The 16756-nt window shown below is 34.5% G+C and overlaps 1 protein-coding gene across 1 annotated transcript in view; it reads right to left on the reverse strand.

Annotated features, from left to right (window-relative positions):
- SYNE1 (spectrin repeat containing nuclear envelope protein 1) overlaps positions 1-16756 on the reverse strand; it is a gene marked incomplete at its 5' end in the record, with an annotated part of 320362 nt that overhangs the window by 227397 nt on the left and 76209 nt on the right. Inside the window, 11 exons of the mRNA XM_083348719.1 lie at positions 188-364; positions 2265-2432; positions 3549-3713; positions 5404-5512; positions 5878-6086; positions 7206-7364; positions 8944-9078; positions 10697-10861; positions 12367-12525; positions 15099-15272; positions 16300-16443. Of these exons, the coding sequence (XP_083204845.1) occupies positions 188-364; positions 2265-2432; positions 3549-3713; positions 5404-5512; positions 5878-6086; positions 7206-7364; positions 8944-9078; positions 10697-10861; positions 12367-12525; positions 15099-15272; positions 16300-16443 (1764 nt within the window). The remainder of the gene's footprint in view (positions 1-187; positions 365-2264; positions 2433-3548; positions 3714-5403; positions 5513-5877; positions 6087-7205; positions 7365-8943; positions 9079-10696; positions 10862-12366; positions 12526-15098; positions 15273-16299; positions 16444-16756) is intronic.

Consider the following 16756-nt stretch of genomic DNA (forward strand, 5'->3'; position numbering starts at 1 on the left):
ATTTGGGATACCAACCATGTACTATAATTTGACCTCATCCTGTCACAAGATTGGCCAGAATCTTGCATTTAAAACCTGAGCTAAGCCTGAAAAAAGCTTGCCAGAAAACAGCTCATGTTAAATATAAAGCAATTAAGTAAAGCAATATTTCTTTATTTCTCTACAGAGTTACAAGTAGAATATGTACCTGCAATTGATCTCCACGTTGTTCCATAGATTGCTGCATGCTTTCTAATGTACTCTCCAACTTCCATAAATCTTCTTGCACAGCAGGAGACAAACCACCCTCAATTTGTAGCTCTTTGCTGTGGACAATTTGTTGTTGTACATCTTGCCTTTTTGCATGAAGCCTCTTTGACTTTTGCTAAAAACAAATTTTTAAAAATATTCTAGTCAATAAAGATGCATTTTCTTAATGCAGAAATAACTGCATCGTAAGCGTATACAAATGTGTTTTAGGAAACAAGCATTAAATGATCTCTGCTCATTTATTAAAACATCAGAAAGGTCTAGTTCGTCTATAATTTTCAAAACTTTTCGAAATTACACATCTAGAACACAGACTGGTAAAATGCTCCATTTCTTTAAAAAAAAGATCACATTTGACATCTGATATTAAATTGCCATGAAGGAATACAAAAGCAAATCTGACTGAGCCTTTCTTAGGATTTAACTGGTGTAATAAGGCTTATTTCTGTGCGGTTATTACATCTGGCAGTAAAACATCCAGCAGCCCCTTGTCAAATGACCAGATCCCTTCCTTGTAAGGTGAGGCCCAGGAGACATTGTTGTTTTAGGCATCTATTTAATAAAATCCTTTGGATCTGCTCAGAGGTGCACTACAGCCAGCCAGATACTACCAAAATGACTGGAATGCAATCTTCTCTAGTTATCTAGGAAGAGCTTTAACAAGTTGATCCTGAGAAATTAAACATGGTCCTTGGTGCGGTGTGTTCTTCCACCTATGTTTTAGATTCATGTCCCTTCTGGTTGGTTAAGATGTCTTAGGAGATGACATCTAGTTGGGCTCAAGCAGTGGGTTTTTTTTTTTTTTTGAGTGTGTGTGTGTGTGTGTGGAAAGGGTTGGTTTCATTTGCCTTGAAGGAGACAATGGTCCATCTTGGATCCAAAAGTATTAGCTAACTTCTCCCCAGTCTCTAATCTTTCCTTTGAAAAGATGAAAAATGTTGAAAAATGGTTAAGTGCACAGCTTCAAAGCCTTGAAGGATCTGGAGATTCTTCATCTTTAATTTTCCATGAGTCCTGAACAGACCTAGTGCACAATCTAAGAGTCCTCGTGACTCCTGCTCAAAGAGCAGGTGGCAGTCATGACTTTTGCATAAATCAACCAGTTAACCAATCTGACATTTAGCAGGCAATATTTTAAGACTCAGAAGCCAGGCCACACGGTTTCTGATATAGGGAGCAGGGCTGGAAGAGCATAAAGGACAGAAGTCATAAACATCTTCTGCCTGTTGAAGAACTTCTCTTCCCATACCTTGTCTTTGTGTGACTAAAGGTAAAGGTAAATGTTCCCCCGCACATGTGTGCTAGTTGTTTCCAACTCTAGGGGCCGGTGCTCATCTCTGTTTTAAAGCCGAAGAGCCAGCGCTTGTCCGAGGACGTCTCTGTGGTCATGTGGCCGGCATGACTAGACACCAAAGGCGCACGGAACGCTGTTACCTTCCCACCGTAGTGGTCCCTATTTTTCTACTTGCATTTTTTACATGCTTTCGAACTGCTAGGTTGACAGAAGCTGGGACGAGTAACAGGCGCTCACTCTGTTATGTGGCACTCGGGATTCGACCCGCCAAACTGCCGACCTTCTGATCGACAAGCTCAGCGTCCTAACCCACTGAGCCACCGCGTCCCTTATGTGTGACTACTGATAGCTTAAACCAGAGACCCCATTCTCCTTTCCTGCTCTCCACTCCAGGAGCATTTTACTCTCTTACAGTTCCTGTTTCCTTCCTCAAGACCAGTCTAGCAGGTGTTAAATTGTTGCCATAGAAATGTCAGGGAAAACCTTGTGAAAAAAAAATACTTTAAAGCAATCCAATGCCACTGTATTATATTAAGTATGGTCTGAGAAATATGCTATCACAAACACTATTATCGTACAGTTTGCCAAGATGATGGCAGTCCCTAATTTTCCCTGTATAAATTGTGAAAAGAAGTGACATTTCTTATTAGAAGAATAATCACAAGAATAGAGTAGGAAGAGAAAAGGAATAACAAAAAGGCACATGTGTGGGTAGTTGTACCTGATGATAGAGAAAGATTTGCTGGGCCTGTAACAAATTATCAACATCTAAGATTTTTTCAACTTCTGTCTGAGCTTCTTTTGAGTTTGTGATCAGTTCTTCTAATGTGCCTTTCACCTCTTCGGTGTATTGAACACAATCTCCAACCGCACCCAATGTCTTCTCAATCTGTATTCAGAAAACATATTAAAGTTCTAAAAATATTCAGTGCTAAATACATAGGACTTACGATTTAAACAGTTTGAAACGCAATACACTTATATATTCAACCAATTAACTGTGCTGTCTCTATATTATTTTCCAATTATCTGACAGTGATAAAAAAATTCTATCTAATTATAAATAGATTTCTCCTATTCCACTGTATTCTATTAATATTTTGTGAGTTTGCTCTGTTCTACCTGACTTGCTTTCCAGGTTAATTTGGACATTTTTACAATTAATTGTAGAATTGGCCATAATAATAGCCAAACCTTCTTTCTCCTATTCTATGTTGGCAATGCTATCTGAAAATAAATGTTTTTGTGCTCAAAACAATACTTTCCATACTCAGCAAACAGTAAACACCAGCAGAACGTTTCAGATATACAAAACTATTTAGGAAAAAAACTCTCAAAGCAAATATGAATAATTCAAAAAGAGAAACTGACATATACTATACATAGTGCAAGTGTATAGAGGGTGGAGAAAGGGAATCAAATGGGAGGAAGGAAAATTGCCAAAGGGGAAAATTAATATGAATTTTGGATTTTTTTTTCTCCATAGTGCACCCACTGCTTTTGTTTTGATGCATACAGCATATAGTCACTTCGGCATAAAATTTATGTGATTATGCACTTGCATCAAATATTATATTACAGAAAAGGATCCCTCCAATACTTTCATAGGCAAACAGTATAATTTGAATAGAAAATACATTTAAGAAAACATACACAATATATGCATCTAGGAAACATGAGTTGTGGCTCTCATGTATTTAGGACATATACATATACGTTGAAATATAATTTCAAATGACGCATGGAAATCCAGGGAACTTATCATTAGAGACACAATTACATACATAACTGTACAATAATTAATAATTCTGTTTTTTCTTAATAGTACTCAGATGCACCTAGGTATTTGAAAAACACTGATTATTGTTGAGAAATCATTGTTGATTACAGTAACATTCACACTATATTGCTAAAATACAATAGAATCCTACAGATTTTCTATAACTGAACACATAATAGAAAAAAGGGCCGCTTCTGGAGTCAACATAATGTAATTATAATATACCTCTGACAACAAGGCTAAAATTTTCTTAAAGTCACTAGCAAGCACTGAAAGTTCATCCCCTTGTTTTTTTACTTCACTCTCAGAAGAAACCTCAGATAAGGCAACAAGCCTAGATTTCAACCAGATGATAATTTCTCCCTTCTTGCAGGCATCTTGCCTAAATTCCTGAAACAGAATTAATATATAAAAATTAGATGCACCAAACAAGCATTATAAAAGTAGAAGTCTAATGTAAATCGGGTAGAACTGGATTTACATTAGTTTGCATGAGTAAGTCTTATCAAAGAATGTATGAAACGTGTCAACAGTTTGAAAAAGCCAATTGTGATACTAGATTAATAGGATGAACAAGTGATATATAAATGTCACAAGCCAATATGCTCGAGCATAAACATTGCTTGAGGATCCCTCTTCAAGTCACATTGTGACATCAGTGAAGAACTATTCGGTCAGAAGAATAACACTACTTCCCATGAGTACAGAAATGTAGCTTTTCTGCATAAAGATCCATACAGGAAGTTTTTCTTGATGCTGATAGTAATACTATCTGGACAACTGGCAGGCTGTATGCTGTTCCCACAGCGTGGACTACAGAGAATAGGCTGCTTGTCCACTGCACACATGGTGAGCTCGGTCCTTGTATGTATTGCCTGAATAGGGTGAAGTATCTTTTATATCAGTCTTTAGCAAATAAAAATTTGAAGTTTGATACACATTCTGTCAATTTACATATTAGGTATTATTCTCTTCTGCCTGCTTTTGCAATTTTAAAAAACCAGTTGCTTGAAAAATGCTATCATTTGTAATTTTCCCCTAATTTTTGCTTTTGTGTGTAACCTCCCCTTGCATACATTTTTCAACAATAGAATTAATGCAATATACACCTTTTGCATGCAATCAGTGGAATGACTTGCCTCCAGAAGTCATGGGTCCTTCATCGCTGGAGGTTTTTAAGAAGAGATTGGACAGCCATTTGTCTGGGATGGTATAGGGCAGGGGTAGGCAACCTTGGCTCTTTTATGACTCGTGGACTTCAACTCCCAGAATTCCTGAGCCACCTGGCTCAGGAATTCTGGGAGTTGAAGTCCACGAGTCATAAAAGAGCCAAGGTTGCCTACCCCTGGTATAGGGTCTTCTGCTTAGCAAGGGGGTTGGACTAGAAGACTTCCAAGGTCTATTCCAACTCCATGATTCTCTTATTGTTTTTCATGTGTTTGTGTATGTGAGAGAGACTATATGTATAGTGTGTGTATGTCTATGTCTATCTACAGATGTATATGTGTATATGCATATATATGTATGTGTGTGTATATGTGTATGTATATGTATGTGTATATATACACACACATACATACATACATACACGCACACATGTAGCCAGCACCCCAAAATGTCACCTTTTTTTATACAATGCTATTCATTCAGAAACCATTACTACTCGTGCTGCAGGGTAAGAATGGGGTCTATTTTGGCAGATTGTGCCAATGTACTTTTGTGGTACATTTTTTCTAGTATAAAGTATATGAAACATGCATGTACTTATCATTCTAATAACATTTATTGGTACAATCTTGTCTTGAAATAACCAGTGGGTTTTCAAAAGCTTCTGAATTACATTGTACACATTTCTTTCTAAAGAGAATTTCTAGCCAGAGTTACTTGATGTTATTTATCATTGGAAATTCCAGTTCCTTTTACATTTCACTATTTATATAACATTATTTACATTTGTTGTAAATTATTTGGCCTAGCTTTAAAGCTTGAGAAATGCCAACTTGCACTGTCAATTTCATCCACTTCAAGTCAATATGTTAGTATTACAAGAACACATCGGTTTTAAATCATTTTAATATACCTCTATTGATGTTTTAAAATGTTTGTATTTAGTAGTATCAGCTGAATCATTCTTAATTGTTTTAAGTTGTGTCTCCTTTGATGAAATCCAGCTTCGTAATTCAGAAAATCTGAAACATAGCCATAGAAGGATAAAGAAATAGTAGGTGAACAATAGTGGGTGAATTAATGACAAAATGTTTCAAGGGAGCTCAAGAAGTTAGCATCTGAAGTTTCTGCCTAGCAAAGTTTTTTAATCAGCTAGTTCAAATGGCTGAAAATTTCAAGTGAGTAAATCATAGCAATTTTCCAAACCAATCTAATCTAGATCCTGTACTTTTTATGTGTATTGCTCTTTGATGTTCTATTTATACAATTTAAAACTTTATATACTTCTGACAAGCAATATAGTATTTATAACATTAAAGGACATTGTAGTTCTAGTTCTGTATTTTATAGCCATGCCTTCAATGTAGCTGTTCATATGGTTGCTTACCTGTTCTTGTATTCTTGCCATTTATCTGGTTGATCTATTAATTTCATGTAGGTCCTGGCAACTTGAGTTTTAAGTTCACTGAGATCTTTTTGGCTACTTTCAGAGGTCATTTTAACTGGATCCCATTCTGGTAGTTTCAGACACAGTTCTTTAATCAGCTGCTGTCGTTTCTCACATAATTGCAAAGGCCCTTTATCACCAAAAAACATCTGACAGCATAAAAGACAAACACTTGCTCACTCCACTGATACACTAAATTTGAAAGAACATATTTTCCATTATTAGTATGAGCGTCTGTATATGAAAGTTACATGCCAACATAAATGAACTTTAAAAAATCTAATTTCTATCTGTTATTCAAGAACTAAATACATTCACTATTTTTAAAAAAATGTCAAGATACTTCATCTCTGTTAAGAACATGGCAGTGCTTCTTAACTTTTTGATTGTGGAAAAGAATCTAAATTCCTTCAGTTTAAAAGTATCCAGAAGGCATTTTTGTAAGCCTTATTGAGGTGTTATATTGAAGATAATTTATACATCTGTTAAAAATGTCTAATGAACTGTCTCAATAATAATTCTATTAGTCTGGGAATGTCATGGGTAGAGATTTTATATGTAGTACAATACAATGCATGTCTCCTAAGAAGTAAGAAGCATTATTAAATCAGTACGTAAATTGTGTTAATACTGAAGATGGGGCTTTCAATCACTTAACAATAATAAACAAGGGCCATAGGAAAACAATAGATCCTGAAAAGACACATCAGGATATCTGATGTTGTAACATACTGGCAAAGAGGACAGCAATATATTATGTTGATCCTATTTTCAAAATGAACTTGGTTGTACACATGCATAAAGATCCTTGAAATAATGGTTAAGCCCAAAGAACCAGAAGCCACTCAGAGTCACTGGCTGAGATGGATGGCTGTTGAAATCAAATAAGTAAATTACAAATTTCACTGTACCCATCTAAATGAAACATATTTTAATTATATTTTTTGTGAATCTAAGCTCTTATTGTTCCAAATAACATTGCTCATCGGGGTTGCACAAATATGCTGAATAGTAATATAGATGAAATTCTAAGATCAATGCGCAATAAATCAATCGCTAACATAAAGTGTCAAATTTTATACTAAAAATATCACTCAGACATATATAATGTTTATGCTGGAATCACAGGCATAATGCCAAGCAGAAAAATTTGGAACAAGACAGCAATGTTTTCTATACCGCATATTCCTTTATTTTTAAGGAGTCAAGGCAGATAACAAAATATAGAGAAAAACTCTATGGCTATTTAAGTAAAGAGATAGAATTACCTTGTGCTCCTTAATTATTTTTTCACTGCTCTCCTTGGTCATCAGCTCATGCTGTCGATTGAGTTCAGTGTGACATTCTTGCACTGTTGCTAGGAGTTTGCTTTTTTCCACTTCTATTTTTAAGCGGAGTAAATGGTATGGAGCTTCTGACTGGAGATCCTGCATCATAATTGAAAGTGGGGAAAGAAGTTAATATGAAACTTAGTCATTTCTCTTTTTAAGGAATCATCTATAAAGGTATAAAACAAGCATACCATCCAGCACCAAGCCAGATATAGTTTCAGAGGCAGTAACTAAGATGCTTGAACTTCCCTGCCCCATATGAATGTGCTTTCTATGTTGTAGATATTCATATACAGGTGGTCCTCGACTTACAGAAGTTCAATTAGTGACTGTTTGAAGTTACAACGGCAGTGAAAAAAGTGTCCTATAACCATTTTCACACTTAAGACCGTTGCAGTACCCCCATGGTCACATCATCAAAATTCAGATGCTTGGCAACTGGTTCATATTTATGACGGTCGCAGTGTCCTTGGGTCATGTGATCCCCTCTAGTCAACTTCTGACAAGCAAAGTCAAGGGGAAGCCAGATTCGCTTAACAACCGTGTTACTAATTTAACAACTGCAATGCTTCACTTAACAACTGTGGCAAGACAGATCGTAGCATGGGACAACATTCACTTAACAAATGTCTCACTTAGCAACATAAATTTTGGGCTCAATTGTGGTTGTAACTTGAGGACTATCTGTATGTCATTGCATTTTTCAGTAATATTTTTATTTGAAAATTTAATTTATACTCCTAATATCCTCCAAGTTGTTAATCATCAAGTCATTGGGCTAAAATGAAAATGTAATATTTTCTATCAATTTTTCTCTTTTACCATAACTGAAATGGACATCACTGAGTCTATGATGTCATTTTCTATTTTCTGAAAGTTATAAGCTTGTGTGATATAACTTTATACAATGGATAATTATATAATGTAAATAACTAAATGCTCCCTTTGTGAAACTGTGCAAATGAAGTATTTGTGTCTATTAGATGATATACAGATGAATCAGCCACAAATCAGTTACAGTAATATTAAAATTGTAGGAATGTTTTTCTGAACAACTGCAGGGGACTAACTTTCTAGGAAAATGCAACGCAATGTTACACCATAAAGAAGAACAGGGGGGGGGGGAAGCCGTTCATGCATCACAAAATCACAGCAGAAATAAGAAGTTTAAAACATGAAATAAAATAATTGTGTAACCTCCATTATGATTAAAAATACTCTTTTAAGATAAAGTGATGTTTTTTTCTGGTATCTTTAATTAAGAAACCAGAGTTGAGTAAACCTCGTACATAAACTAATAGGCAAGAATTTTTCATGTTGCTTGGACAGGAATAACTGAGAACAATAATTGCACAAGTGACTCTTCTTCTTCCGACAGAATGGATTCTGTGGCTATGTACCTTATAACCAGAAGAACTACCGGTCAGGTGTAGTGGTCAAGGCAACAAGATAGAAACTGGGAAACTGAACATTTTAGTTCACCTTAGGTACAAAGCCAGATGGGTGACCTTGGGCCAGTCACTCACTCTCAGCCCTAGGAAGCAAGCAAAGGCAAACTACTTCTGAAACCTTGCCATGAAAACTGCTGGAACTACTAGTCTAGGAGTCAACAGACTCGGGGGACCCCACACAGAGAAAAAACAACTTATAACTAAAGCTGGTTGGCAAAACTCACCTTCCACTGCTTGTGCAATTTCCGCACAGCTTCCTGAAGGGTGTGTTGCTCTTGCTCAGGAAGGATGTCAGTAAGTTCGTCACAAGCTTTCAGGAAAGCATTGAGCACCCTTTGGTCCAACTGACTGAAAAATTCCTGGTTTTGAAATTTATCACATATTTAAATGTTAATATTGTTGCTAGGGGAAGCAGAAGGTTAATTCCAACATTTTATACTATGTACTAATACAGGAAACTTAGATTGCATGATTGAGGTTGATCTTATGAATGATAAAAAGGTAAAGGTAAAGGTTCCCCCGCACATGCGTGCTAGTCGTTTCCGACTCTAGGGGCCGGTGCTCATCTCCGTTTCAAAGCCGAAGAGCCAGTGCTTGTCTGAGAACGTCTCCGTGGTCATGTGGCCGGCATGACTAGACGCCAAAGGCACATGGAATGCTGTTACCTTCCCACCATAGTGGTCCCTATTTTTCTACTTGCATTTTTACGTGCTTTCGAACTGCTAGGTTGGCAGAAGCTGGGATGAGTAACAGGCGCTCACTCTGTTACGCGGCACTCGGGATTCGACCCACCAAACTGCCGACCTTCTGATCGACAAGCTCAGCGTATATGAATGATAACTGGATGCAATTTTTATCTGTGCTATTTTTTCTTGAAAAACATGGAGGTGGGTGGGCCAGTAGGAAGAATATCAATAGCACTCAGACTTATATACCATTTCACAGTGCTTTACAGCCCTCTCTAAATGGTTTTACAGAGTCAACATATTGCCCCCAACAATCTGGGTCCTCATTTTACCGGCTTCAGAAGAATGGAAGGCTGAATCAACCTTGAACTGGTCAAGATCAATCCCCTGGCAGTCAGCAGAATTAGCCTGCAATACTACATTCTAACCACTGTACCACTACAGCTCTATAGGGTTAGGCTATAGGAATAGGGTTAGGCTAATCTTTTAATTTCCATATGACTCCAACCCATAAGAAGCACCTGCAATTTGGAAGTAGAAATTTTTTTCTTATGCAGATTATGAAGGCGCAAGGCTTTCAACCTAGATCAAACTAAAGCAAAGAACAGAGGGTTAATACTATGGTTCTTAGAAGACAGAAGCTCCCTGGATTAGCACTTGGATGGAAGAACACCAGAGAATATAAAGACTTTAGTCTAAATTGGGACTTTCCAAAGCATCCTGCAAGATGGCAATAAAAAACCAGTTCTGTATTATAGCCAAGAAAAATTACATGGCTGTGTCCATTTAATGGACACAAGAGTGACGAATGACTTAAGGGTATCTATCCTAATTCCAATCTACTGTATATTCATAATTTACATTGTGAAGAAGTGAAATATTCAAGGACTCTCAAATTATAGTCCTAAACATTATTTCAAAACTTAACTGTATGTCAGCTTTCACAAACAGCCTAAATATATTTCTATGGAGAAGATACATTAAATGTACACTTTTAAAAAAAAGTACCGTGCCAATAAACACACTCTAGAAACAAGTGTTGATTATTGTAATTAAATCAAATTATTAAATTTAGTTAAATGTGTACTAAAACAAAAACAAACTAACTCTTAGTTTTGGGGGGAATGGTTTTTATCTCCTATTTTAACCTATACCCTTAGTATTTCCAAGTTATTTCCACCCTGTTGGCTTTTTTGGCATTAGATATTGTTGGCTAGGTGCTATTACCTACAAAGATATTTTAATTAGCAATATGAAATATAACAGAAACAGAATAAGAAATTCTAGTCACCGTATGTTTCCTGAGAAGTTCTTCAGGATTGCCTTTTTCTTTTAGACAGCATTGGGCAGTCTGGAGAACTTTTTCCAACTCTGTTCTAGATTCTTCAAATTTCTTCATCAAACGACTATTTACCTCAACATTTTTCTTCCAATCACCGGTCTTCTGTACCATATCCTTTATAAATGAAAATAGGAAAAAAATCCTGCAATGCTGGACAATTTCTCTTATATATCATTTTGTGCACTAACTAAAATTATAATTTACATTTGAGGAAAAATATTATAATGTTTCTTTCTTTCTGCTTTACCAAACCGAGGTCACATCTCTGGACTTTCAGTATTACAAGTATTCCAGTATTCCATTTTCCTTCAAGATTAAGTACTATCTGATGTCAACAGTATTACTGCTGACTTTGTATGCAGCCTACAGTCTCTTGGGAAAATCTTCAAACTCTGCTCCAAAGGACTTAAATATCTGGACTTTGAGAACAACAACTGTAGTTGCAATTTCCTGTGTTTTTCTGTAACATTTTGCCTCATGAGGAGTTCTTAGGAATAAAAAAAGCTTACACACTCCTTTTTATGTTTTCAGGTGACATATATAAACAATCTCACTCCTCTGAAATTGAATCTATGTTAATGTGAATATGACCTGGAAATAACTGTAGCTATATCATCTCAACTTCTTAATTAGTGCACAAGACAAGCTCAGATAGGATTCTAGTATTTAGAATTACTAGACAACATTACTAGAACATCATTAAAAATACTTCCCTGCAAAATTAAGGGAAATAATTCTACTCTCCATAACTTCGATTTACATTCCTTTCATCTCACCTACTCACAATAAATATTTAAGTGTAGCTTCAGCAGGACATGTGATGTTAAGAGTAATAGATAGTGTTCAAGATAAACAGAAAGGAAAAAAATTCCTTTGTATGGTGTCTAATACTGATATCAATTATAGATCACAGAAACTCTCAAAAGATATTGGGGCTTCTACAACAACTATCTGTATCGCACAGGTATTTCTCTTCTTCTGTCACTGTCTCGGCGAGATCAATTTAACAGTCAGAAGTTGAGTCAAGATTATGCAAGAGAACAAGACTTCGAACGCCTCACACACCTCATCTTTTCTCTAAGATGTATACTGCCAAGTTCCTGAAAGCCTCACTAAGACCCGGTATTTTTAAGCACTGTAAGCAACCATAAGTGATTTCTATCACTTATGATAGAACTAAATTTCAACTAAATTTCATTTTTGATTCATTTTGTGCCCACAGTAAAAAAAATGACAATAAGGGTTATCTTATCTTATCTTAACTTCTTGTTTCCCAAAACTGAATTTGTATTTTTTTTTAAAAAAAGAAAGGTTGCAATGATCCCTGGGTATCTTGTGCCTTTAGCACTGCAGACTATATTTTTGAATTTGTTACTATTTGTACTATTCTTTCTATAATATCATTTATCAGAGGCTACTTTGAATGATTGTTATTTTAATTATTAATTATTATTATTATTATTATTATTATTATTATTATTATTATTATTATTATTATTATTATTATTATTAATTGTTTTAATATGCCTTAGTCAAATTGGCTTTGTTTCACATGTTTTTTTCATGTTGGGAAATAATGTTAAAAACTTAGTGACATTACTGCAGTTGAAAAAGATTACCTGAAAAGCAGCTTGAATTTCTACCATTTTCTTCTGAAGTACAGAAAAGCTGAAGTGATTTAACACTTTACTTGAAGCCAGAAACTTTGTGATAATTTGACTATTTCTTTCGGCTAATAACCAGGCTTTTTTGCAGTTTTCTTGGTAAGCTACCAGATCCTTTAAAAAGATGAAAATATTAAAATAAGCATATTTTGGACAATAAGACAAACAGAATTGACAACTTTGCAGTGTTTCTTTCATTCCTACTTTATTTTCTATAAAATAATACTTATTTTTTTCATCTGGTATAATAATGTTACATTACAGCAACTTAATTATTTAAAGGCTATAATTCCATACCCAGATAACATTTACTACTTTGAATGATTCTTGAGAATTAGTACTCAAGAATTAGTACTTAGCTCTGTTCTTTTAATGTATCATTTTGAAAAAAAAGTAATTATAGTTGTAATTGTAATCCACAAAATACCAATGTCTATTTCCAGACTGGCAAGCGTTCCTTATAAGAAGTAATTAAAACCTAACATCTAAAACAAGTACATTTTTTAAAATATTGCACACCACCTTACTGGCACATTAAAATGTTTATTACTGGAATATAAATCACTTGAAAATTTGTAACCTCAGCAAAACAGCAAAAAGAAAACCAATAACTGGATATACAGCAAACATATGTGTGAAAATATCATAAATTCTTATTAGGAACAACACAAAGTGTTATCTGGAGTAACTGAAAAGTAAATCTGAATCTTCAATGTTAGAAAATCTAATCAGAAAAAACTTAAGCTATGAGGTTTCATTACAGTAGTGCTAGATCAGGGGAAGGCAACCTTGGCTCTTTTATGACTGGTGGACTTCAACTCCCAGAATTCCTGAGCCAGCATGGCTGGCTCAGGAATTCAGTCCACGAGTTAGCATCATTATCGTCATATTCGTTTGACTGCCTTCAAAGCTTTATTTGGCTAATGTTTTTAGCAAACGAAATCTAGAATGTTTCAAAAACTGTTTGACTGGCTTAAGTGGCAAATAGTGTCATTCTAATGCATACAGTTTCTGTGAAAAAATTGTTATTTATGAAGAGGTTTTTTAAAAAAGTAACAATTTATAATATTGCTTAGGGCCATGGGTTATTATAGGGCCATGGATCATATACAGCTGGTTCTGAACTTGAGCCATAAGTCATTATGATAATTAAATCACATGACTGTACCCATTTTACAATGGTTGTTCAGCAAATGCTACAATAATTAAGTAAACATGTTTTATTCATTTGGTGTTTTTGCCAATTCCATAAATCAGCAAAAAACACTGAAAATTGTGGTCATGGACAATACATACATACATACATACATACATACATACATACAGTATGTGTATATATATATATATATATATATATATATATATATATATATATATATATATATATATATATATATATATATATGTATATATATATATATATATATAGAGAGAGAGAGAGAGAGAGAGAGAGAGAGAGAGAGAGTGAGAGAGAGAGAGGGAGAGAGATAAACATTTCTGAGGAACAGGAAAGTCTCCCAGACAAAAACATAATGTTGCTTTTAATTTTCTTTTGCTTCTTAAAATGATGAAATATAAAAAAGGTTGACATCATGACCAACAAACAAGAGATAGTGAAAGGAAAAAATCTTAAATATAATTTAGTGACTAGAATAAATTTCATGTTGCAAAGAAACTAATTGGCTGATTAAAAGATAGATATAAGGATATAATCATTTATCTTATCATTAAATTTAGACTATGCCACAACACACTGTGCCATCTTCTGATTTTTCAGAACGTAGAGACCTTTTGAAAACACAAACTCATATCCTGAATCTGTTCCTTAAAATCAGGAGTGGAAATTTCTTTCATTTATCTAAAATTATCATCTGTGTTATACCCTAGCTCCATGAGATAAGCAATTCCATGTTTTAGCAGTATAGTTCAACACCACATTAAGAACCTTAACTGGAATATTTCTTCCAAAAGTCATATTAATATATGAAGTAATGCTATGTCAAAGCAAGGCTATAAAAGAACAAGACCAGATCATATGAGACGTATAGAATGTTAAACTTTTTACAATCCCAGTGTAAGACATCTAATGTCCATCCCTTCTTTATATTCTTTGATAAGTCCAATAAACATGAAACAATATTTTCTGGTGAATTAAGTCAATGTTTAAAAATATTAGAAATATATTCATATTTTTAACACCTGCACACACTGATTCTTCTACATTGAGTATTCTAATTTTTCATTCATGCAATTATTAGTTTGAAGTGCTATATTTAAACTAAAATTGCAGGTACTTCAGAGGATTCAAACATTCAGGTCATATAGGTTGATTAACATGCGTCTCCACTGTATACATTGCCAAGCAGATATTTCAGATAGATAAAATTTCAGTCCACAATTGCTTACTGTCTTTGGAAGTTGTCCCATAATCATATATCCTCTAGCCTCCTGAATTGCCAGAATCCCTGTTATGAGAACTTCTGAATGTTAGACATGGGTGTTGCCCCCATTCTATGCCCCCTCTTTTCAACTTCCAGTTTAATGTAGTCCAGTAAAAGGGAATTATGTGACTTAGAAATCACTTAAAATTTTGTTTAAAGTTGAAAGTTATTCACAGATCAATTATTCATACTTTTTTCCAAATAAATACTAAAACAAAACATATTCAGAGCATTCATGAGAAATACCTGATGTTGCTGTTTAAAAACATGAGCAGGCTGGGCTTCAGGATCTAATATAGAAATAATTTCATTTATCTTGTCAAGAGATTCATGAAAATGTGTAATTTGTTTCTCTAATTCTTCAAGATGAGGAAGTAATTCTTGTGAATCAAACAGCACAACTGGGCAAAACTCCTTAACCTAATACCAACAGAAATATTTTAAAATCCATGTATGAAAATTTAACACAAATCTCTCACACATAAAATACATAGAATGATTAGATATGATTCTGTGCGTTGGTATATATATGTGCACCTGTCTGTCTATATACATGTACATATCTATTTAATGCAAGCTAAATCTCTTCAACTATTAACACAATTACTTAATTTTATGTTGATTTTCAAATACAGATAGTTCTCATTTAACAAACCAAATTAGGACCAGCAACTCAGCTGTTAAGTGAAGTGATCTCTAAGTAAACTTGCAACTATGATCTTTTACTTCAGCTTTCCTTCACTTGACAGACCTGTGCAAGCTGGAAATTCAAGGATTGTTCATAAAGTTACTTTTTCATTTGTATCATCACTGAGAGCGGTTGCTAAATGAAGCAGTAGCTAAATGAGGACTACCTGTATAGTCCTTTGGGTATATTTGCATAAATTGGATGTTTTTCTTCTGATATCCAGTGGTGATTATATATAGCACCACTAGTAAAATGAATATCTTCCTTTTTTGTAGTTTCCACAAATTTGCTTTTGTGGGGGGAATGATTGAGTAAAGAGTTTAGTGTATGTATTGAAAATATTTGCATAATATGCCTTTTTTCATTCCAAGGTTTGCAGCCTTGTTGTATATATCATACATGTTCAATTTCTTCTTTTTCTTTTTCTAGTCATCTTTATTTTCCCTTTTGTTTTCTCAAAAATACCTGACTCATTATGTGTAATTGCAGTTCTTAAAGAGGTGGGGGAGTGGCAGCAAAGATGGATAGAAGGAATAATGTCTTCCTTAAATTTATTTCATATTAACATCTGAGAGAATATGAAATAGGTTTAAGGAATACATTATTAGGTAGAAGCAGTTGGAACATACTGAAAGTCTCTGGGCTAGTCCTAAAATAATTAAATACAGCGAAGAAACATAAATCAATCCCACTCTTACCTCTTCTCATTAGAGGGGTGTAATTCAGGATAATTTAAGAAATTACTTGAATAGTAACTACCTTACTGAGCTGTCCTTTGATTCTTTGCATTCTTGCAAGCATTTCATTGACTTCTTCTTGCGGAATTTCCTTGGTAACCATTTGTGCTGTCCTTGTTAACATCTTGTACTGGGTTTCCATAACGAGTGCTTTTTGTTTAATATCCTGTAATATTTTTGTTCCAAATAACTATGCGTAAAAATACAAAGCTTTTAAGAAATGGAGCTCAATCTCCTATTAGTTGTGGGACAGAAGACCGGGCCTTAAGAATTAACATCCTTTCCTTCAGTTGCATTAATTAATGGCATCTCATATTAAACGTACCATTACCATTTAAGCAGCATACATACTGTATTATGCTGCAGACTTTGAAGGTTTTTAATGCAAAATTTTTGTGAAATTATTTTATTAGAACATTCATTAGAGATTCATTTCCATGCTGCTAATTTTTTTTAAAACAAATGTTGAAAACAAAGTG

Source organism: Vipera ursinii (assembly GCF_947247035.1).
Source record: "Vipera ursinii genome assembly, chromosome: 1".
Classification (NCBI taxonomy): domain Eukaryota; kingdom Metazoa; phylum Chordata; class Lepidosauria; order Squamata; family Viperidae; genus Vipera; species Vipera ursinii.